The following is a 22,704-nucleotide window of genomic DNA, read 5'->3' as shown; positions in this document are numbered from 1 at the left end:
TTTATTTATCCATTCATCAATTAATGAACACGTGGGTTGTTTCTATTTGCCCATAATAAACCATGCTACAGCCCTGCAGACGGTTTTGTATGACCACTTGTTTCTACTAAGAGGGAGTAAAATCAATCTAGCAAGTAAGCTAGATTCATAAAAAATATTTAAAATAGTGTACTTAGAATTTGTGAAACTGGTGACTTATTATAAAAAAGTATAAACTATACTAAAACACCCATTGTATAGCATATGTATCCAACTTATTAATAAATCCAGAATTCTCTGCTCTTTTAATAATCCGAAATAATTACAGACTATATTAATTAATTGAAAAAAGGCTCTTATTTTCCCTTGTTCTCTTTGCTTTTGTCTGTGAAGAAAAGTGAACTTAATGAAGACTTCCATCTGTAAAATCCTGTGATTCAAATATTCAACAATTTACTATTAGGGACACTAGAATATTTAGCACTACTCATAACATACAGTAGAGAATCAGGTTCCAGTAACATTTTTGCCTCGATGTATTAGCAATCCAGATACATATTGCTTAAAAATAAAAACTTCTGAAATATTCTCTTTTCGTGAAAGTCTGTTTAGGGTAGTAGAAGTATAAGATTTTATCTTATAAAAATAAAATCATATGTTTTGTGCCCACATTCTTTAAATGTGGCACTGTTCAACCAAGCATAAAATGATCTAGTTCTTGATAGGCATAAGTAGTTAAATCACTTCTTAAGAGAATCTATAAATAAAGACATTTCCATTTCCTTTTTTCAAAACACCTGAGTTGATAAAAACTCAGTTCACTCTTTTTTTCCCAAAAAACTGTCTACCATGAGGATTCATCTCTTTTTCTTTATTCTGCTCTTTTGGGTCACAATTTCACCAGGTAATATGCAAATATTTATGAGAGTATTATATTTATGAATCTGAGAAGAAATCAGTTATTCTTATTAAAAGTGTGATAATGACATAGGAATTTAAAGATTATTGTGCTAAATACAGTGTGTATTCTGGATTAGACTCTAGAACAGGCAGAAAGACAATAATAGGAAACTGGTAAAAGGTGGACAAAGTGTTATTTATTTAATAGTATTAGATTATGTTCTTATTTTTTATAAATGTTACTGCGATTATCTGAAATATAATATAAGAGGAAGCTGGCCTCTAAGGTCTTTGCAACTGTTCTATAAATCTAAAATGATGTTTGAAAAAAAAAATCACTGCATTAGTATCATCACCTTCATCCAGTTACCATTACTTAGGATCTATTCTTCGTGGTGCTATATAGCTTATTGAGAGAAAATATTATTTAGCATAATCATTTGTTAAGGAGTAAATGACTCAGTTTTGCAGACCTATTTATTTTTCATATCATTTAAGCAATAAAATTGACAGCTTTTCCTTAATAGGAATCCTTTCTTGGTATCCCCTGTTGGTCTTCTTTACGTATTTCTTCCCACTACCTCTGTCATTTAGTCTGCAGATACATAGATATTAAGTAATGCCCTCTATGCAGCTGTACTTTGGGTGAGATTTGCCCCCCCTCAGGACTATCTCTTCATATCAGGTATGTAGCAAGCTTCTCTTCTCCTAAACTAATCTATATCAGTTGCAGGGAAATAGAACAAGTCATTTTGGAGATGAAAAGTTTATTACCCACTTCTTTCTTCAAGAGCTTGAGGTGAAAAGATAGGTGAGCTTAAGGTGAAAGGATAAGCTTAAGACCACCCAGTTTATACTTGCAATAATATCAGACTCATATTCACTAACTTTTAGGATAATACCCCTTTTTAGTACCTGGATAATTTTTAAATATCCAACAGAAATCATAGTAGAAGCCTAGAAGACAGACTTATCTCTGATTGTAGTACAGAGTTCATCATAGCACTATAAAAATTCACACATAATGAACTAAAAAGTAACTATCTAAATGTTGCAAGTGGAAGGATCAACAGATGTCAAAACCATTACATCGCTGGATTCCCACGGTCAAGCGCTGCTCAAATACCAGACCCAGTGACTTAAAACTCATGTTGGGTATGTGTGCATATGTGCCCAAAATCCTGAAAGGAAAATGGAGGAGAAGGGATTGCAGCATGGCGACCCCCTCCCAGGGGGCGATTTCTTGCTTTCTGTCACTCTGTCTCTCCAGTAAGCCCTATAGCAATAAATCTTTCTTAAATTTTTTTAAAAGTTGCAAGTAGATAAAATTCTACATAAGAGCCAGACATCGATGGAATTACAAAGTAATTTAGTTAATTAAGAGAATGATTTCCTTCATCTTCTTTCAAAATAGGCACTTTCATTTTTTTCCAGCTCCATAGTAGAACAAAAATAAACTTAATATGGATTCATATAAAATTAAACATGTGATGATTCTCTTTGTTCTAAGATTAATAATTAACATTGGTCGGTCACATTGTTAAGCATTTTTATTTTTTTAGCTTACTTTTTCTTTGTAACAGCCATATTGAATTTTCCAACTAATAAATAAAAGCTATTCATTACTTATTTAGTAGACTTAAAAAAACATGTGCCCTGCAGACTTAACAAATTCTAAGCCATTTGGGGAATACAGTGACATAGATTATAACATTGTGTTAATCTCTTTTTGTTATTTTTTCTTATATTCTCAAAACAAGGTCATTATTCTTTTTCATCTCTATGGACCAAACCTTTAGATAACTCCTACCCTTACTGACTTCCTCCCCCCAAAAAAACCCTCAAAAATAAAAAATCATATCAGATATCTATTTTCTCCACAAAATTACAAGAAGTTTGATACAGAATATAAAAAAAATTTTATATAATAAAACAATTAGAATGGTGTCTTTCACCTTATAAATCATAACTATATGATAGAATAAACAATAAAAATAAATGACATATTTTCATTGGTTTTACTAACTCATTTTCAGTCTTCTGGATGGCAAAAGTTTGTACCCAAAATTGATGTAGAAAAATGTTCTTTCCACTAAGTTACAAGTAAAAAGGAGTTTATGTTTAAAAAATATATTTTTTGTATTGAAAAATTTTAAATTTTCTAAGCAAGGAAATTTTCTTTCTAGGATTTTAACTTTGCTTTTCTAGATGTTATAAATGCGCAAAAAAGAGAACTGCTGTATCACTCTCTCTTTTCTTTCACTTTAGCTGGCAAATTGAAAAATGTAGCAATAATCACTTTTCTTGAAATTTGACATTTATTTTGAATACAGAATGGCATAGTTTTGTGCTGAGAAGATAGTCAAGATTATTTTTCCTGATTCTGAGTGGAGGCCAAGGATGCTTCTAAATACTCTACAATGCACAGGACAACCTATCCCCACTCCCTAGAGTAAATAATGATCTCACTCAATGGTCCACATATCTAAGAATGAGAACCCCAGTCCTAGAGTCTGGCATGGAGCTTGACGAAGTGTATGTTTATAGATACACATTGAATGAGTAGACAGATGCTTGCAAAAATGAATATTAGCCATTTAAAGATAAAAGCCTTGAGCATATTTAGAGGTCTGAATGAGGATAAAGAAGACAATAGTATTTTTGTAAGGTGAAAGGAGACAAAGAATTAATAAGAGAAAAGATGAGGTCAGTTCAAGGTAAATTAGACAATAGTGTTAAACATAACAACTTTTGTCTACAGTGAGTATAATCCAGATTTCGATGACTGGCAGATCACATACAGGTTTGATAAGAACTCATCAGGAAATTCAGGATGAGGAATGATATGTAGAAGTGAGCATTTACAGTGTGCAAGATAAGGAATGATATCTAGAATGAACATTCAAAATCTGCAGATTAACTACATTTTTCTCTGCTTTGGTTTCTTTAAGTTGTGTCATCATGTTTTTAATTGCTTCAGTTGTAGTGATAAGAAAGCCAGTATTAATAGAAGAATTGAGTTTGAATCCGCTATTTAAACAAACAACATGAATAATGTACCTGTGAGTCTATGAGTTTACCAGTAGGGATAACTACTCACCAACACTTCTCAGTTACTGGAAATGCAGGCAATGTCGGAGCAGAAGGGCCTGACCTTAAAAAAAGTCTGAACTATCAAATCCAAAGTAATGGAAGAAAACAGTGGCACAACTTATTTGCTTTTTTATATGCTTCATATATGAAAATATGTGAATTTACCCATTGGTCAGCCACTTGCAGAACTTAGAATTCTTTTTAATATGAATAGGGTGATTACATATCAAAGATAATATGTAAGTAGAAAAGGTTCTAAATGAAAGAAATTTGGATAAAAAGGTCAGCTCAAGTGCAGTTAGATTATTGTAGATTCTAAGCCTGACAGATAAATTATGATTACCTCTCTGCTATTGATTTTGGGAACTGTCCTTGAGTCCCTGTGTTGTCACCATAGGATGGCAAGTTGAAACATTTAGTTTCAGCTCAAGGCATTCTGATTTCTAGGATGTGTCTTGCACAACATGACAGTAAATTCACTTAAACACTGCTGAGTAATTGAAGAATTTCACTATAATCTTTTGCTTCTTGGTAGTTCTCCTTTTAAAATATGCATGTGTCATAGTCAGAGTGCTAATTTCAGTCATTCTTTCCTTCTTACAGCCAAAAAGAAATACCCAGAGTATGGTAGCTTGGATTTGAGGAGAGAGTGCATAAGGGGTAATGGTCGATGTAGAAATCAGTGCCCTGACAATGAAGTTAGGATTGCTTACTGCATAAGACCTGGAACCCATTGCTGCTTGCAGAAGTAAGGATGACAGAAGAAAAAAGACATATGCTCCAAGAAGAAAGGACCATTGTTTCTAAGTCTTCCCAGCATATTCTACAAAGCCTGTGTTTGGTTAATATACAAAGAATAAAATAAAATTTAATATTGAACCAGTCAGAAGTGGTTCTATGTTATACATATATCTGGTGCCTTTATGATGCATTTTTCTTCTGATTTCTTGGTGCCAGAAGTAAGCAGAACTTATTTTATGGAAGTTTCTCCAGAAGAACTAAAAATTCTATGTGCCTGTGTTAATTGACTTAAGAAATTTATGGGAAACATTAGGTAATAGATTTTAAAAAGTTTATTTCTGAGCTATAAGCTTTCAATAGAAATTTGCTGTCATTTTATTAGACAGAATTCTGTAGATTATCCCATAAAAAGCATAATTCACTGAGTTTGGGAGATTAGGCATTGAGAGTGCAGACCTTTCTCATGAGAGAGACAGAGTTGAAGAAAGAGAATGACCAGAGTGTAAGAATCAAAGAGCAGAGAAAAATCACAACTTCACCTTTAAATTTTACTCTTATATAGGAGAGCAAATGTACATCAAGAAATAAGAGAGGAAGTAAAAGGGGAAGAACAGAATTTTAGAGACGAGAGGGTACATATATATATATATATATTTTAAATTAACTCAGTTTTCTTCATTACTTACTAAAGAAATTCTTATTCCTTATCTTCTAAATGGAGGTAACAATACAAACCTGTTTAAATATAGAGCCTTCACGAATCATTTTTAAAACTGTATTTCATAGTTAAACATTTTAGCAAAGGAAATTAGAAACTACAACTAATAGTTTAATTCATGTCTTCAGTTTTGAAAGTTGTTCCATTCTGAAGATATACCCAGTTAGAGGAAGTAGCAGTAACCTTCACTTTTCATCTCCAATGTGCCCCTGTCTTCCTCCTACTTCCTCTGTGGATTCATAGCATATGGATGTCTTCAAAAGTTCATGGAAAACACATACTATACATGGACTTCAAATTTTTTTGCACTAGAATAAACTCATAACTTCAACTCCATTTTTTCATTATATATGTGTGTATAGTTAGAGGAAGTAGCAGTAACCTTCACTTTTCATCTCCAATGTGCCCCTGTCTTCCTCCTACTTCCTCTGTGGATTCATAGCATATGGATGTCTTCAAAAGTTCATGGAAAACACATACTATATATGGACTTCAAATTTTTTTTGCACTAGAATGAACTCATAACTTCAACTCCATTTTTCATTATATACGTGTGTATACACACATATATATTTATATTTTTGTTTACCCAGTGCATTTGTGCTTGCCTGAGCAAGACAGAGAGAGAGAATGACAGAGAGAAAGAAAAGTGAGAAAGGCTCTCTTAGGGGGATGGCCACACCACAATTCTTCTTCATTCTCCTCTTGGGATTTTGGACAACACGCACATAGGCCAGGCATATTTTCAACCTACTGGGTCTAAGATTCAAACGATGCAGTTGACCATGTGGGATACAGTCACCCTAATCACCATCCTACTAGATGGCCCTATTTTCCATAAATTTTTTGATGTCCCCTCATAGTCTTTCCTACAACACTCTGAATAATTCATCTGGACCATACAGTCTTCATTTTAAGATGTTAATTATATTTTTTATGAGTACAGGGATGTAATTTAACAATATGTATTCATTCAAAATGCTTATTGAAAAATCACCAGTGGGACCAGCAGATGGCATAATGGTTATGTCACTTGGCTCTCATATAGTTAACCACAGTTTGAGTCCCAGAACTAGTGGCTTAAAACTCATTCTGGCCATGTGTGCATGCATGTCCAAAATCCTGAGAGGAGAATGGAGAAGAAGGAAGTGTGGCATAGCCATCCACTCTGTGGGGTGATTTCTCACTTTCTGCCTCTGTGTCTCTCTCTGTCCCTTCAGCAAGTGCACATGCCCTATAGCAAAAATCTCTTTAAAAAAAAAATTACCAATATGTCAAAGTAAGAATTTTTTAAAGTCTCTCTTCAAAGTAATGTTGAATAATCTTTTAGAAAATTAAAGAAAAAGAAAATTTACTAAATGCATACATGTAGGCTAGACGATGAAAACTCAAGGAATCTCAGTAATATTCTTTAATATTTTTGTTATGAAATTTCTGTGAACCCATTCCATTTTCTAGATGAAGATGTAAGGTTTACGTATATTCATACTATGCATTTATAACAGTTATATGTATGGGAAAATAATTTCTCATATTTATTTAGATAAAATTATATATTTTATATAAACACATATACATTGATTATACATAATAAAAAGCACCTGTTTCTGTATATATTTCTCTCATAAAGGATTGATTAATTTATAGTGTTTGGACCAGTAGGTGATGTAGTGATTAAGAACCTGGATTCCCACATGGCCAAACATGGTCCAAGTCTTTGACCTGGTGGCTTGAAATTTTTGCCAGGTGCATGTGCATGAGTGCACAGAACCCCCAGAAGAGAATGGAAGAGAAGGGATTGCAGTGTGGCCATCTCCCTCTAGGGTGTGATTTCTAACTTTCTCTCTCTCTCTCTCTCTCTCTCTCTCACTCTCTTTCTTCAATGAGTGCACATGTCCTATGGCAAAAACCTAAAAACAAGCAAATGAACAAAAGTTTAGCATTTTACTTTAACAAACCTATGATTTCCATCATAAAACAGTTCTTCGCTAAGTGCACATAGGAGCCTTACACCTATTATCTTTCATAGATGTCAATAACTTAAAAAATCTGCTACTGTGAAATGTATTCATTTTCAATATAAATGTCCTCAAAAGTATTTTGACTCTATTTAGTTATAACAGAGTCTTTCAAACTTGACACCATGTATTTTGGTTCAGAACAATATTTGTTGTGGTAGCGATCATCCTCTTTATGTGTTCGGAAGCAGGACATTTCTCAATATCCCTAGCCTCTACCCACTAGATGTCAATAGCAACTTTTCCCCTTTTTGTGATAATTAAAAACATCAATTTACATTGCCAAATACCCCCTTTGTGGGGCAAAATCACATGTGACTGGCAATTACTAATTTAAAAAGACAAGAACTCATTCTCACAGAAATTTTAAAATAAAAATTAAAATAAAAGAAAATCAGTAACATTTTCAGGTAGCCAGTAGCATTCCCTATGTTTTACGAGAATAACTATCTACTCAAAAATTGTATGTATTTTTACATATGGACTAGAGATGATATACTGATAGCCTTGAAGGGAGGGAAACTTAGCTTAATTAATTAATTAATTAATTATTTTTAGAAGTGTTTGCCATAGGGCACGTGCGCTCACCAGAGAGACAGAGACAGAAAGCGAGAAATCACCCCCCAGGGAGGATGGCCACACCACAATCCTTTTTCCTCCATTCTTCTCTCAGGATCTTGGGCATACACTCACAGGCATCCGGAGTGAGCATAAGCCACCAGTTCGGGACTCTAACCACAGTCGACTATATGGGAGTCCAGTGACATAGCCATTATGCCAATTGCTAATCCTGAGTTTGTTACTTATTTTAATTAACTGGAAACTTAACCATCCCTACACTCAGATCTTTAAAGTTGAATTGAGAGGCCATACTATTATCGTAGAATAAAAATGTTTAGAGTCCACCAAGAAGTTGAAAAAATGGTGAGAGATATCCTAGAAAACACAAGAAACATATTTATGTATTAAATAGGCTATGTTAAGAGTATCAGTGAAAGCAAAACCACCTAAAATTCAGAGCTGGTCTTTCCTTGGGTAATCAAGTATACACTCAAGCCACTAGCCTCTGTCTTCAGCTCAAGGGACAAATATAAGAAACTGGAAGGAAAAATGTGAACCTATGTATGTCAACTGTGAAATTAATATACTTCTCTGAAGAAATATGCTAAGTGTTTGTGTCTGTGATAGCAAGGCTGTACTTCTCTGAAGAAATATGCTAAGTGTTTGTCTGTGTGATAGCAAGGCCCACACTTTAGAGACCCTTTGAATGAAGTTCTACAGCTTGTTTACGTAAAGAGATAGAGGTGTTATTAATTATTCAGTCCTCAGAATTTACATGTCTAGCTTGGTAATTTGTTAGCAAAATGTATAAAAGAAGAATAACAACAAAATAAGGCAAATACAAATGGGAAGGTTTCTGGCAACTTTCCTGGTAATACACTGTAATTTTCGTCATGTGAATTGACAAAAGAGCTAGATAATCTTAAATTAAACTAGTTAGTTCTAAGAAAGGGAAAGTTTTACATTTTGCGCTCACTGACCCAAGATATAATTTCATGAATATTGATTGTCAGTGACCCTGATGAAATGGATGCCACTATGTATTGACTATTTTTGTTATTATTTGGTAGTTCAATAACCTCATGAATCAATTAAAAGCATCATACTGAAATAAAATTATCCTTAGAGAAGTTATCACCACCAAATTCTAGCAGACAATGAGGAGAAGAATGAGAATACTTCCTGGTATTATGCATCTGAAAACAACATATTCCAGCATTTATTTCACTTCGATAGTTTTAAGCAAGAACAAAATATAATTCCAATTATAAATTTATTAATTGAGGCAGTATTTTATTGATGGTTTACTTCTTACCTGGTATAATGTCATAGTTTTTTTTTTTTATCTAAACAAAAAATCATTATAGTTCCTGTCTAAGAAACTGATATTGATGGATATAAACTGAGCTTTAAGCGATATCCAATTGGATAAAGCTCAAAAATAAGTAAGATACAGATCTTCTCCAAAAGATCAATGTCAGTTCATAACTCTGACATTTGACATGCTCTCCCTCATTTAATAAGCAGTCATGGAGCGTACTATTTGTCAGTCATTATGCAGTAATATTGGGAAATATCGACAAGCAAAACAAACGATATAACCTATCTTTGTGGAACTCATATTCCAGTGGGAGAAGTAAATAGTAAATATAATAAATAAACAAATGAAGCAGTACGGTAGAAGGTGATAAGTATTACAGTAAAATCAAAGCAGAGTGAAAGGGTACAAAAGTGCGGGTGAATTGTAGTAATTTAAAACGTGACTTCGCGTGTGGTCCTGTTCAGAAGGTAACATTTGAGCAAAGAGTTGACAGAAGAAGTTATGGGAGCACAAATGAAATTTGCAAGAAATGCCAGGGAAGCAAGAGTAGCTGGAAATGCACACTGGGAACGGAGGTTTTTCAGCAGGAAAAGTGGTGACAGATTCTCCAGGGATTTTTAGGAACTAGAAAGGATCTTGTCTTATATTCTGAAAGGAATCCAAAGGGTTTTAGGTAGAGAAAAACCTAATTTGAAATTGTTTTGTTTTGTCTTAATTTCCAGAGGGGGAAAAAAAAAAAAGAGGGAGAAACACCCCCAATGACGGGTGGTCATGCCACCATCTCTTTTCCATTTCTCCATTATGTCTGAATTTTTAGCTTGCATGTGCATGTGTCTAGAATGTTTTTCAAGCCACTGGAGCCAGGATTCAAATCACAGTTGACCATGGGTATCTGGTTTCCTTAACCACTAGGTTGTGGAATCAGCTCTGAATGTTGTTTCTTTGAAGAAAGATTTTGACTATAGGGCATGTGCACTTGCCAGAGAGACAGAAAGTCAGAAATCTCCCATGTCTCCCAGAGGGATTGGCCACACCACAATCCATTTTCCTCTATTCACCTCTTGGGATTTTGGGCACACATACACATGCATTTGATGTGAGGGTTTTTTGTTGTTGTTGTTTTTGTTTGTTTGTTTGGTTGGTTTTTGTTTTGTTTTGTTTTTGTTTGTTTGTTTTTGAGAGATTTTTGTTATAGGGCACATGGGCTCCCAAGAAAGACAGAAAGAGATAGAGAGATAGAGAGCAAGAAATCACCACCTCAGGCAGGCTGGCCATGCCACAATCCCTTCTTCTCCATTTTCCTCTCAGGATCTTGGGCATGCATACATATGCGCCCAGCAGTGACTTGGTATGAGTTTTAAGCCACTGAGTCTGGGACTCAAATCACAGCTGACTATATGGGAGTTCAGTTAGTAAATATTACACCTTCTCGGGGACCAGCAGATAGCATAATGGCTGCATCGCTGGACTCCCATGTACTCAACCACGGTTCAAGTCCCGGACCTGGTGGCTTAAACTCATGTCAGGTGCGAGTGTGTGTGTGCCCAAGATCCAAGAAAAGAATGGAAAAGAAAGGATTGTGGTGTGGACATCTCCCTTGGGGGGTGATTTCTCACTTTCTGTCTCTCTGTTTCTCTCTGTCTTTCTGGTGAGCACACATGCCCTATAGCAAAAACCTCTCAAAAAATAATAATAACAGTTTTTGCTGGTCTCTAGCTTTGAATTTTGTTTCAAAAAACCATTTAGAAGTGCTTGGATGGGTAAAAGTCTACTGAAACAAAATAGAGAGCAAATTATAGTAGCTCAGTCCTGGGAAAAAGTATAAAAGCTGGGGAATAATAGGATTCTGGATATCCCATTATAGAATTTCATGAGAGATTTCATGGATTTCATGAGAGATTTAATTGTGGCTATGATACAGAAAGAGATATTAAGAATGACTCTAAGGTCAGCCCATGGTGTGGTGGTTATGGTTGCCAATCACGTGGTTCTTGTCTTGGACTCAGTACCCTGAAAAACAGCCTGGGTGTGTCTATACGGTGCATGCCCCAAATCCCAAAGGACAGAGAGATGGGAGAGAAGGTACGGCAGTGTGACCATTCTCCCTGGGGAGAATTCTTATTCTCTCTCTCTCTCTCTCTTTACACCATGCACACAGTCTGCTGGCAAAACTTTTAAAAAGATAAAAATAACTAAGATTTCTAGTCTGAACTATAAAGGTGTTGAGCCGTCCATCAAGATAGGGAAGATATTAGGTGAAACAAGTTTAGGTTGGAATATTAGTCCAATTTAGAACGTATAAACTTTGAGACATTTAAGATTTGACAAGTGCTTATGTAAAAAACACAGAAGCCAGAGTGAATATAGAAATCTTTTGAGATGGCAAGAGTAGGTGGCATCTAACTGAAGAAATAGCTCCTCATTAGCTCATGGAGATGCTATTTTCATTAACATAAATAAGAAGCAGAATACACAGATATAAATGCTGACAGTTGGGTTAATTTTGCTGTGGAAGTCTGTAGAAAGTCTCTTAAGAGTCTTCAATCAGATCATTGAATAAGGGAGCAAGATCTTTAGGTAAGAGTAAAGATAGGGAAGGATATTTTGGGAATATGAGAAGAGAGTTCCTAAAGCAGTCTACAAGGAGAGTAGAAGGTTAACTAGACTATTGGTATTCTTTACAGCTGTCTTAATTCCTACATCTGCATTCCCTCTTTTGCTGTTGATTTTGTTTCTTCTTAAATGATTAGCCATTTGACTTTGTCAGTTTTTTAAGTCAAAAATCATAAAAATTTCAATCATTTCAACTGATCCTACTTAGTAGATACAAATATCCTCAAGTCTATTTCATATTTTAAAATAGCTCTCCTCATCTTTATTCCGAGCTTTCTTTGTAATTCATCTTATTCTATTCTTCACCAAACTTCTTAAAAAGTTATCTAAACTTGTAGTCTCCACATTATCAATTCTTGTATACTCTATGCTCATCCATCCACATCAATTAACTAAAAGATTGTGTGCTAATGTTATAAATGTTTTCCTAAAAGCAAACCGAAAGGTCTATTTTAATTCTTTATGTTACTGGACTTCTCCCGAACACATATTAGAATGAACCAATATTTTATGTGATTATGAAATGAATAGTCTATTTTTATAGTCTCATAAATGCCAAAAGCCTCCATTGTTTTGTCACCAAATCCCTTTTCCTTTTGTTTTCCCTGGACTCTCTTGTTAACACCAATAGCTTCTGCTCTTCTCGGTCTTCTTCACAAACCACCAATCTATACTTATTACTACTTTTGGAGCTTAATTACCAGGATAGCCTCCAAATTCTTTAACCCTGATGTGTCAGAAAAATTTTTAACACTATAAGAAAACACCAATTTACACATTTTATCTCATACCTTTAGAAATTGCATAAAAACTTCAATTTAATAGGTAAATCTAAATCCTGCGGGCTAAGTAAATCATATAAAAAATAATAAATAGAATAGCCAGAATTGAAACTGAGTGCTGTCTGTTGTGAAAGAGTACACCCTTTCAAATTTCAGCTGACCCATGGTGTTGCTCTGGATCGTAACTTGTCTTGATCTCAACTTGTGCCCAGCAAGAGCAAACATCGTCCAAAAACTACCTCCTACTTTCCATTCTGCCTTTCTCTTTTCAGAGCGTGTCATGAGGTAAGTATAGGAATGACCTGCAGAGGCATTTATTACTAGCCAGGAGGGAGATGTATGTCAGTCATTTCTCTTGAGAGGAAAAAGAACTGCACACAGAGTTTGGCTTCCTAAGAGGGTTGTCTCTAGGTATGCACATGCAGGACTTGCAGATTTTTACCCACAGTACACCTGCACCGTCTTTATGCTACCTGCTTTTGCTGAGATGACTAGAAAACGTTCTGGAATATACTCCCCTGATAGAAGTCCATATGGTTTACATTTCTCTTTTTCTGTGAAAATTATTTCTCAAGGGCCCCATTTCTCCAGTGATGTGCAAAATTTCTGGAGAAGTATAAGTGGGTGAAAGAGATGCCATGTGTCCTTCCTCTAGTTGCTCGTTTTTGTTCTTGTACAGTATATATCAGCCAGTTCCAACCATCTGACAGAAATACTCAGGGATGCATAGCTGCAATTTGCCTAACATTGTACAGATTAAAAACTGGTTTCATGCATATGTAGGTAGAGACTTCTTATAGTTTATGAAAAAATGAAATTAAAGTATGAGTTTATTTTGGTGCAAAAAATAGAAATTATGCATTTATTTAATAATATACATTTTCAAGAATGTGTTGAAAACCTGTCATGTAGTCAATTTTAATAACATTAAATTATTATTCTCATTCATAATTTATGCATAAAAAATCCGTGATTTTATAGGAATACTTTATTTGCAAATAAATAAGTAATAGAACCAGTTTTGTAACATGTTCCATCTGTTCTCGGATCATGATTCTATAATCCTTGTGATTTGAAATATTCTAATTTTCTCAAATAATGGTAAAGTAAAAATAACATTAATAGATTTTTTTTTCATATTACTAATTACTTAAAATTCATACTTCTCTTTTCCAAATTAATGTACTTAAAAATCTCCATAGATTTGGTGGGGTTTTAAGATATATATGCTCAGGAATGCTGATTAGCTTTAAAAGTACCTAGCTCAACAAAAGTTAAAAAAATTTAAATTGAATCATACATCATGTTCTTTTTTACTTTCAATTATTTCAAATATGGTGCTGAATTTACTTTAGATTTCACCAGAATTCACCAGTGGCCAAGGATTCTGCCATTATGAATCAACTTTACGTTCTCTAGGGACATACATATAGTCATGTGTCAAAACCCTCCGGATAGTCTCTTCCACTTTAACTTTCTTCTCTTTTCTACCAACTTCACTAAGGACAATAAAGTAGACTATTGGAAGTCTCCTCTAGTGGGACCAGTAGATGACATAAGGGTTACATTGCTGGGCTCCCATGTAGTCAACCCTAGTTCGCATTCCAGACCCAGCAACTTGAAATTCAGGCCTGGCACATGTGTGAGCGTGCCCAAAATAATCTCAAGAGGAGAATGCAGGAGAAGGAACTGCAGCATAACCAGCCCCCTTAGGGAGTGATTTCTTTCTTTCTGTCTCTCTCTCTCCCTCTGGAGAGTGCGCATGCCCTATACAAAATCTCTATATATATAAAAAAGAAAAAAAAAAGAAAGAAGTCTCCTTTAGTTTCTATCTATTTTTTTTTTCTTGAGAGAGATTTTTGGCATAGGGCATGTGCAGAGAGACACACACACATGTCCAGTGTGAGTTTTAAGCCGCTGGGTCCAGGACTAGAACCCTGTTCGACTATGTAGGTGTCCAGCAATATAACCATTTATCGTCTGCTGGTCCTAGTTTTTGTGTAGTTTTTAACCTGATGCTTGAAGAATACTATGAATTCAAACTCATGTCTATCATATTGAGCAAAATGAAATATGTTTCTAAATTTTAGATTCTATGCAGACAATTAGACCCTATGAGATGATATTGCATAATTTATATCTAAATTAAATTAAATTTATTCTCCAAATTTCAATGAAGTTATTTTGCTTTACTTTGCTGCCACACAAATAATTTAATGTTCAAATTAGATTTGTGAAAATTATGTTTATTTTATTGTTGTTCACATAGATGGAATGACTGAGTAGTAAGTACACTGATAGAACTAGGAAATAAAAGACTGACTCCAAAGTCTGCCACCATTACAGTAAATTGAATCATAAATAACAATAAAATCTTAAAATAACAAAATCATTTTCCATTTACTAAATTTAGTGTATAACTGCAAAGCTATACTTTTGGAATCTCAGAATATCTTTTTCCTTTCGTTTGTCTTAGGTGAGTCATAAGAAACTAGGATACTAATATATTGATCATATAAGCTATGTTTCTCTATGAATAACTAATGTCCTTTAGTTTTTTCAGTAAATGACTCTATCAGTAAATATTTGCATGACCACTCTGCTCCAAGTATTAGAGAATACTGGGTAAGAGATAGAAATATCAGAAAAATTATAACTGCAAGGTGTAGTTCTATATTTGGACTGTACGAATAAAGGTGGCATAAAAAATTCTCAAGAAAAATGTATATACTTAAGTACACAATTATGTTATTCATTTATTACATGTCACTGCAGACTGTTAAAGGAAATACCTATTTGTTCTAGTATAATGAAAGAACATTTTACGTAAGATCTGGAATGGAGAACAAAGCATGGGACAAGTGATACTGCGAAAAAGCAATGAGAATAGGTTTAACAATCGCAAAAGGGGAGAAATGGGAACCAGCAGTTAGCGTAATGGCTATGTCGCTGGACTCCCATGTAGTCGACCGCGGTTCGTGTCCCGGACTCGGTGGCTTAAAACTCACGCCGGGAGCGTGTGCGTGCGTGCGTGCCCAAGATCCCGAGAGGAGAATGGAGAAGGGATTGCGGCGTGACCATCCCCCCTGGGGGGTGATTTCTCGCTTTCTGTCTCTATGTCTCTCTCTGTCTGTCTGGCGAGCGCACGCGCCCTATGGTGAAAACCTCTCACAAAAAAAAGAAAGAAAAGAAATGAAAATTGCAGGGTTTTTAAAAAACTAATTTATCAGCAATATCTTAAAAAAGCCAAGGGTGATGAAGTCTAAGAACCAGCTGAAGTTTAGTATTCATGTGAACTGCAAGATAAAGTCATACATAATTTGTGCAAGTAAAATGTGTGTAAGTAAAAGCTTGGCTTCTTTCTGAAATGACTGATAAATTGTGCTTCTAAGCAACTTTACCATACATACGCTCCATCTTGCATCACAAGATCTCATAACCAGAACAGATTTTGTCTCTTCTTAGTAAGAAGACTCCGAAATGAATAACAGACTAAGCTTATATGTCTTTCTTGATTGCAGCCCAAAGTGACTTCTCACCAAAATACAGATTTGAGAGATGCCAAAAAGTGAAAGGAATATGTAAAACATTTTGTGATGAGGATGAGTATGATTATGGATACTGCATTAAGTGGAGAAACCAGTGCTGTATATAAACTCTGGAAAACGGAAGTACTGCTGAGCATCAAATCTGGAACAGACATACATTTTTATCTACTCACAAGTAGGTAAAAGGAAAATGTAACATTTAATGGGCATACGTACTTTAAAATCCTAACTATATCAGGAGCGAGAGCAGAGAGGAGGTTGATCCCATGGAAGCTGTGCTGGCATTCTTGCATTTCTGGCCTGGCAATGGTGTCCAGAACTAGATGGAATGTGGTTTCTTCTGGAGGCTTCTCAGGCATCTATCTGGGTAAAGCCCCTGTGCCGACAGTAGTGCAGATACCACAGTGGGGGAAGCCAAATAAGACATTACTGCAGCTGCCTCTGACTCTACCCCTCTGCTTTCCTCAGGTAATAAATTGTAGTCAAGATGTCTTCAGCACCTGACTCTCCACCATTTACAAAGGAACCACTCAAAGAAAAAGACTTTCAAAACTCAGGGCTCAAAAGTGTGTGCACAAAGACCTTATTCTGAGCTGTAAATCCAGAGTTCTTCATTCAACCTCAACAACCTGTAACGGCTTTTGGATTAGTAACCCTTTCACTTTGTGTGGCTTGTATCAGTTATCTACATGCAACACAAGAGAATAAAAACGACCTCTGTGAAGCTCTTGATAGTGAGACACAGTTATATGAGGAGGAAACCATCATTTAAGTGGGATTAACAGTGCTGGTTACTGCAGATGGAACCGTATTGAGGGCTCTGAAATCTTCAAATGAAGGATGTAATGAGTGCACAGTATCATGTTTCTTGTTCCAAAATATGCTGTTGAAGAGAGAAGATTGGCAACCCGATCACTATGATAATTTTAGTATAGTCCATTATCTCATTCTTTTGCCATAGAAAAGGCGCCTCGTATTTTTCTTTTATTAAATCTTCTCATAAATGTGTCATAGAATAAGTCATTTTGTTGATTATTAACTTCTATATAATAAAAAGTATTCAGTGCTGTTATATTTGCAAGATATTTTTAATATTTTAAGAAAAATTGTCTTTGCAACTGTTATGACAGTTTAGCTTTGTTTTGCTATTTGCAAAGGAAATGCTGCTTTTTCTACCTGGCATAGAACCTATATTGGTAAAATAAGAGAAATAGTCATTTTTAAGTTTGAAGTCAACATTAAAGTATGATAAAAAAATTGACTCTGACAAGTAACTTTTACAATCATGGATAATAATTCATGTATTTTGGTTTCCATTTCAGCTATTTATTGCCCAGAATTTTACTTTAGTTGAGGAGATACTCTGACTCCACTACTAAAATAAAGATGAAAGGAAAGAGTAATAGACCTCCCCCCCAAATTCTAACTATATATATATTTACGTATAAAAAAGAAGCCTTGTCTGTCTGGCGAGTGCACGCGCCCTATAGCGAAAACCTCTCAAAAAAAAAAAAAAAAAAGCCTGCATTTATTAGGAGCTTTTGTATTTCAGATAGTTGAACACATTATCAAGCAAGGGAAAAATTCTAATAATATTTATAATCTTACTATTGTCCCTTCAATATCCATATCTTCATATTACCAGACAGAGTTGCTCTGCTTCCCTGTTAATTGTGAGAGGGCATGTGCACTCAGAGACAAAGACAGAGACAGAGAGACAGAGAGACAGAGGGAGAGAAAGCAACCCCTCATGTCATGTCACAATCTCCTCTCCATTTCTCCATCCTGTTGGGATTTTGGGGCTCCCATGTACATGCATCCAGCGTGTTTTTCAGGTTTCTGAGCTGGGCTGAAATTCAAAACAAGGTCAGCAATGTGAGATGAGGCTTCCCTTAAGCATTAAGTTACAGGGCTAGCCCTGTGGTTCTTTCCATGTATTTTTGTTCTCACGTCAAAAACTTTACATGTACAGCCCTTCTTACTTAACAGAAAATGTGTGTTTCCTCTCTACAAATATGAAACACTCCAGTCACAACTTACCTCATGATTTTTGCTATACTTTTTATTATTATTGTGTTTCAAGATGACATGAACTAACAGTGTTCTCTAAGGAAATTAATTATGTACTACTACTAATCATAGCATTCTTAGGGATAAATAGCAATTATGAGGAATTGAGCTTTTCTCTAGCCACATAATCTTTTATTCAAAGGAAACAAAAAGTTTAGTAACAGGTATTCTTGTCTCCAGCAATTTAGAACTGGTCCCTGGCCAGATTAGTACCATGCTTCCACACAATGTATCCTATGAAGGAATTATTTGGTTGGGGCAAAAACTATAGTTTCATAGCTATGGAGCCTTGTGTAATGAAGCTTAATTAGCTAATGAAGAAGACTGACTGACTACTGAGAGCCCCTCTCTTCAAGATCTATTATAAAATCTAGCAGAGTTATTAATTTAAGAAGGTAATGGTGAAGATATTTTAAGAGTGACTTTAGTTTTCAGAAAGAGCTCCCCTGTCTACACTATTGATAGTTGTATGGATAACTTGGGAGGTGTCATGTGGAGCCAAGGAAAGATGGAGGCATATGGAAAACATATATCACATGGTCCCCAAACTGAGGACCATACCCTCCCCCAGGCCCCCTGAAGACCAGATTATCCACCCTAGAAATCTTCACTGAGAAAGAATAAATTTTTTGTCTTCAGAATTTGTGCTACTGTGGGGATCAGGAATAGGGTGATGGCATTTAGTTTAGCAAGATAATACTTTTACTGTGATACACACATATTGGCCTAAAATTGTTTAGTCTACTCTCTCTGAAACATGTACGTTAACTCATTTATATAGATGTTGGCAGATAATATCATTCTATTTAATCAAGTTAAGCAATTAATTTCTGAACTAGTTAGGTCTAGAGAAAAATCTTATTTATTTATTTATGTATTTATTTATTTATTTTTGGAAGTACAACGATCTTCCTCTAGTGACTGATTCTTCTGATATAACCAAGCCTAGAACACTTCATATTCTCAGTAAGCCCCTAGATGCAAGAATTCTGTTCTTTCATTTTAGCCATACTTTATATGAGGAAGAATATCTTTTCATTCCTTTCTACTAAAAAGATTCTTACCATGAAGATTCTTTTTTTCTTTTTAAATTAATTCTGCTCTTCTTTAAAACCAAAATAGCACCATAAACATAAACATGTTTGCAGAGATATTTATACTGCTTAACTGGAGCAGTAATTATTTGTTTACTGACAAAATAATACACTAGGCATTAAAGGATCATTATATCTAATCACATCACTGTCATCAAGTTACAATTAAATTCTAAACTTTCTGGACACTGTACTGTGTTGAAGAAAATACTGGGATATAGTTGTTAGCACCAAACATTTAACTGTGGTAATAGCTTACAGTTAGAGAAATGTATTTAAACTCTTTTCTTTTGATTAATTGATAATTGATCATTTTGATTGACTAATTCCCATTAAGAAAATATTACCATACTATTCTTTTCCAGGTACTAGAGAAATAATATCCATCAATGACTTTTCTTTGATCACTACCCTTCTAACTTTATTTTGATTAACTTTATTATTTTTTCATTAAAGATATTTTATACATATCATCAACATTTTCATACATAGAGATCATCTATATATCTTAATGGCTGCATAAATTTAATTGTATGGATTTACCATAATATTGACTAACGATATTAACAAGTCAATATTGGTCAATAGTAGTTAATATTAGTCATCAATAAAATCCCTGACTAAAAGCCATTTATAGTTTTTGTCATATTTTATTGATTCACAAAGTACGTTAACTAATCTAAATACTTTCAGTAACAAGTACAATGGATATAAACATATCTATGAGCACATGTCTGACTTAGGGCATAAACTCGGTGAATAGGATGAACATACTATAAAGTAGCACCTAGCTGAAGCTATGTAGCTTACTGCAGTCATTATACACACACACACACACACACATATATACCCACACACACTCACACATACACCTATATTTTAATATATGTATATTTAATTTCAGGAAAAGCAGTTTTAGCTCTAATAAGTGAAAATCCAACAATGTTAAGAAAAATTTGCCTAAGGCTTAAAGCCAGGAAAAAGGTTAGGATTCTGTTGAAACAATAGGCAGATACTAAAAATTCAAAAAACAAATATGGACAAAGGTAAAATCTGGTATTAAGTGCACTGTAATTTTATTCTGATACATTTTTTTCTCTCTCCATTCTCTTTTCCCAAAGAGGCATAAGCTAACTTATTTACAAAAAAAATAAATAAATAAATTTAGTCTCAATGTTTTCTGTTACTATACAAAGCTCCATAAGAACACTAACTAATTTAGATGGCTTTGCTGGATCCTTTTATAAGGAACTTCACATTAAATTATTTACAAGGTTACTGAGACAAGTCAGGGACTCATCATCTGCCTGTGTCTTCAAGCACTTGTGTTGGAAGGGTTTTGGTTCTGTCAGGAAGTGACATTCTTTACATATCAGTCAGGCAGAACTGTTACAGTACCAGCCAATCTTTCCAATAGCTTCTGTTGGCTTTCTTGAGATCAAGCTTAGTTCCTTAGCTTTCTGGTCAGTTGAAGCCCTGGCAATAACCAGTATTTCAAATTTCTGGTGCAAGGCAACAGATATTATTGAACTTATGCAAATAACCATTTTACCAGAAAATAAGAATATCAACAAATATTTTCCAATTCCAGAGGGGTCAGGAAGTGAGAAAAGTTTATGTTTCAATTTCCAAAAAAATTAGCAAATTGCTGAACCTATCAACAGCTAAAAAGAAGACAAAAATTCTTAAATCTGGAAAACAAAGAAGAGGAGAAAATCAGGAGTGTTTTAGTCAAAAGTCACAAAATTCTATTTCTTCTGTACAGGTTCATGTAATTAATCTCTCTCTTCTGTTGAGTTTGCAGTTACTGTGGTCTGATCTTTCCATTTAAATTCTCAAAGTTAACATCAATGTTTTTATTGATCATCCCAGACTTGTCCCTACCATTAACTTGTCCATTTTCATAGTTGTTCTTTGTTCTCTTATTTTTGTGTGTCTGTCGTTAGTTTTCCTGGTATAACAATCCCTTCAGAACTTCTTGAAGAGCTGGTCTGGTGTTAGTAAATTATTTCAAGTTCTGTTTATCTGAGAATGTTCTTATCTTTTCTTCCCATTTGAAGAATACTCTTGCTGGGTAGAGTACTCTTGGTTGAAATTGAGTTTCACTTCACACTTTGAATATATTTTCCCATTCTTTCCTTGCTTGCATTGTTTATGAAGAGAGGTCCTGTGTTTATCCCTGATGGGATAAACTTTGTATATAACTTGACATTTCTTTGAGATTTCTCTCTTGTCAGTTTTAGTATCTTGTCTTTGTCTGTGATTTTGGTTGAATCTTCTTGGGTTGATTCTATTTGGGGTCCTTTGTATTTCTTAGGTCTGGGTATTTGTTTTGTTGTTTGTTTGTTTGTTGGAGAGGTTTTTTGCTCAGGGTACATACATTTGCCAGAATGACAGAGAGAGACAGAGAGAGAGAAAATGAGAAATCATCCCTCAGGTGGAATGGCCATGCCGCAATCCCTTCTCCTCCATTCTATTCTCAGGATCTTGGGCTCATGTGCACACGCGTCCAGTGTGAGTTTAAGCCACCAGTTCCAGAACTCAAACTGTGTTCGACTACACGGGAGTCCAGTGACGTAGCCATTACACCTAGGGTCTGTGTATTTGAATGCCTCTCTAGGTTTGGAAATTTTTCTTCTAAGATTTCATGGACTCTGTTGGGTATTTATGTATTATCAATACCCTTATTAGTTTCTTCACCTCCTAGGATACCGATTATCCTGATGTTTGGGTGTTTAATGGTATCTAATATTTCTTATATATTATTCTCATTTTTCAAAGTTATTTTTCTCAGTCTTTCTGGTGATTTTTTCAAGGTAAGAGGTTTTATCTTCTACATCTCAGATTCAACCTTCTGCATGACCTAACCTGCTTTTAATACTTTAAAGAGAGATTTAGATTTCCTTTATTATAGCCTTCATCTCTAACAATTCTGATTGATTCTTTTTTACAGTGTGTATTTGTCCTATCAGATTGTAGAAGAACTTCCTCACTACCTGGAACTCACTGTCCCTTTTCATTGTATCTTCCGGAGTTCATTGCCTCTCTTTTCTTGCATCTCTGTTAGTTTAGTCACTATGAATATTGTGAAATCTTTATCTGACATATCCACAAGTTCCCTTAAACTGTCTGTGAATGGTGAGGAATTTTTGTTTTCCCTTGAAGGAGAGATATTTTCTTGGTGTCTCATATTTCTAGTGCCTCTTTTGGTGGTTTTTGGTTATCTGATGACTTGCACATTTCTTTCTAATTTCTTGGAGTTAAAT

General features: G+C 34.7%; 2 protein-coding genes and 1 pseudogene across 2 annotated transcripts; all 3 read left to right on the top strand.

The window, feature by feature from the left end:
• Positions 1–760: 760 nt before the first annotated feature.
• Positions 761–4,884, top strand: LOC102489058 (beta-defensin 110). The gene is made up of 2 exons (XM_006149106.2): positions 761–883; positions 4,576–4,884. The coding sequence occupies exons 1-2, from the start codon at positions 829–831 to the stop codon at positions 4,722–4,724; spliced, it is 204 nt and encodes a 67-aa protein (XP_006149168.1). The 5' UTR covers positions 761–828; the 3' UTR covers positions 4,725–4,884.
• Positions 4,885–9,066: 4,182 nt separating this feature from the next.
• Positions 9,067–16,733, top strand: LOC102489472 (beta-defensin 110-like; the record flags this gene model as incomplete). Its single annotated transcript, XM_014588010.2, is given in 2 exon segments — positions 9,067–9,140; positions 16,285–16,733. Coding segments are annotated over 2 exon segments (171 nt in total), but the record flags the coding sequence as incomplete, so codon positions are not given.
• LOC102489881 (small integral membrane protein 8 pseudogene) lies at positions 16,371–17,239 on the top strand (annotated as a pseudogene).
• The last annotated feature ends 5,465 nt before the right edge of the window (positions 17,240–22,704 follow it).

Source organism: Tupaia chinensis, unplaced genomic scaffold (genome assembly GCF_000334495.1).
Source record: "Tupaia chinensis unplaced genomic scaffold, TupChi_1.0 Scaffold000252_1, whole genome shotgun sequence".
NCBI classification, from domain to species: Eukaryota; Metazoa; Chordata; class Mammalia; order Scandentia; family Tupaiidae; genus Tupaia; species Tupaia belangeri.
The sequence above is the reverse complement of the archived record's forward strand: the minus strand, read 5'-3'. Positions and strand labels throughout refer to the sequence as shown.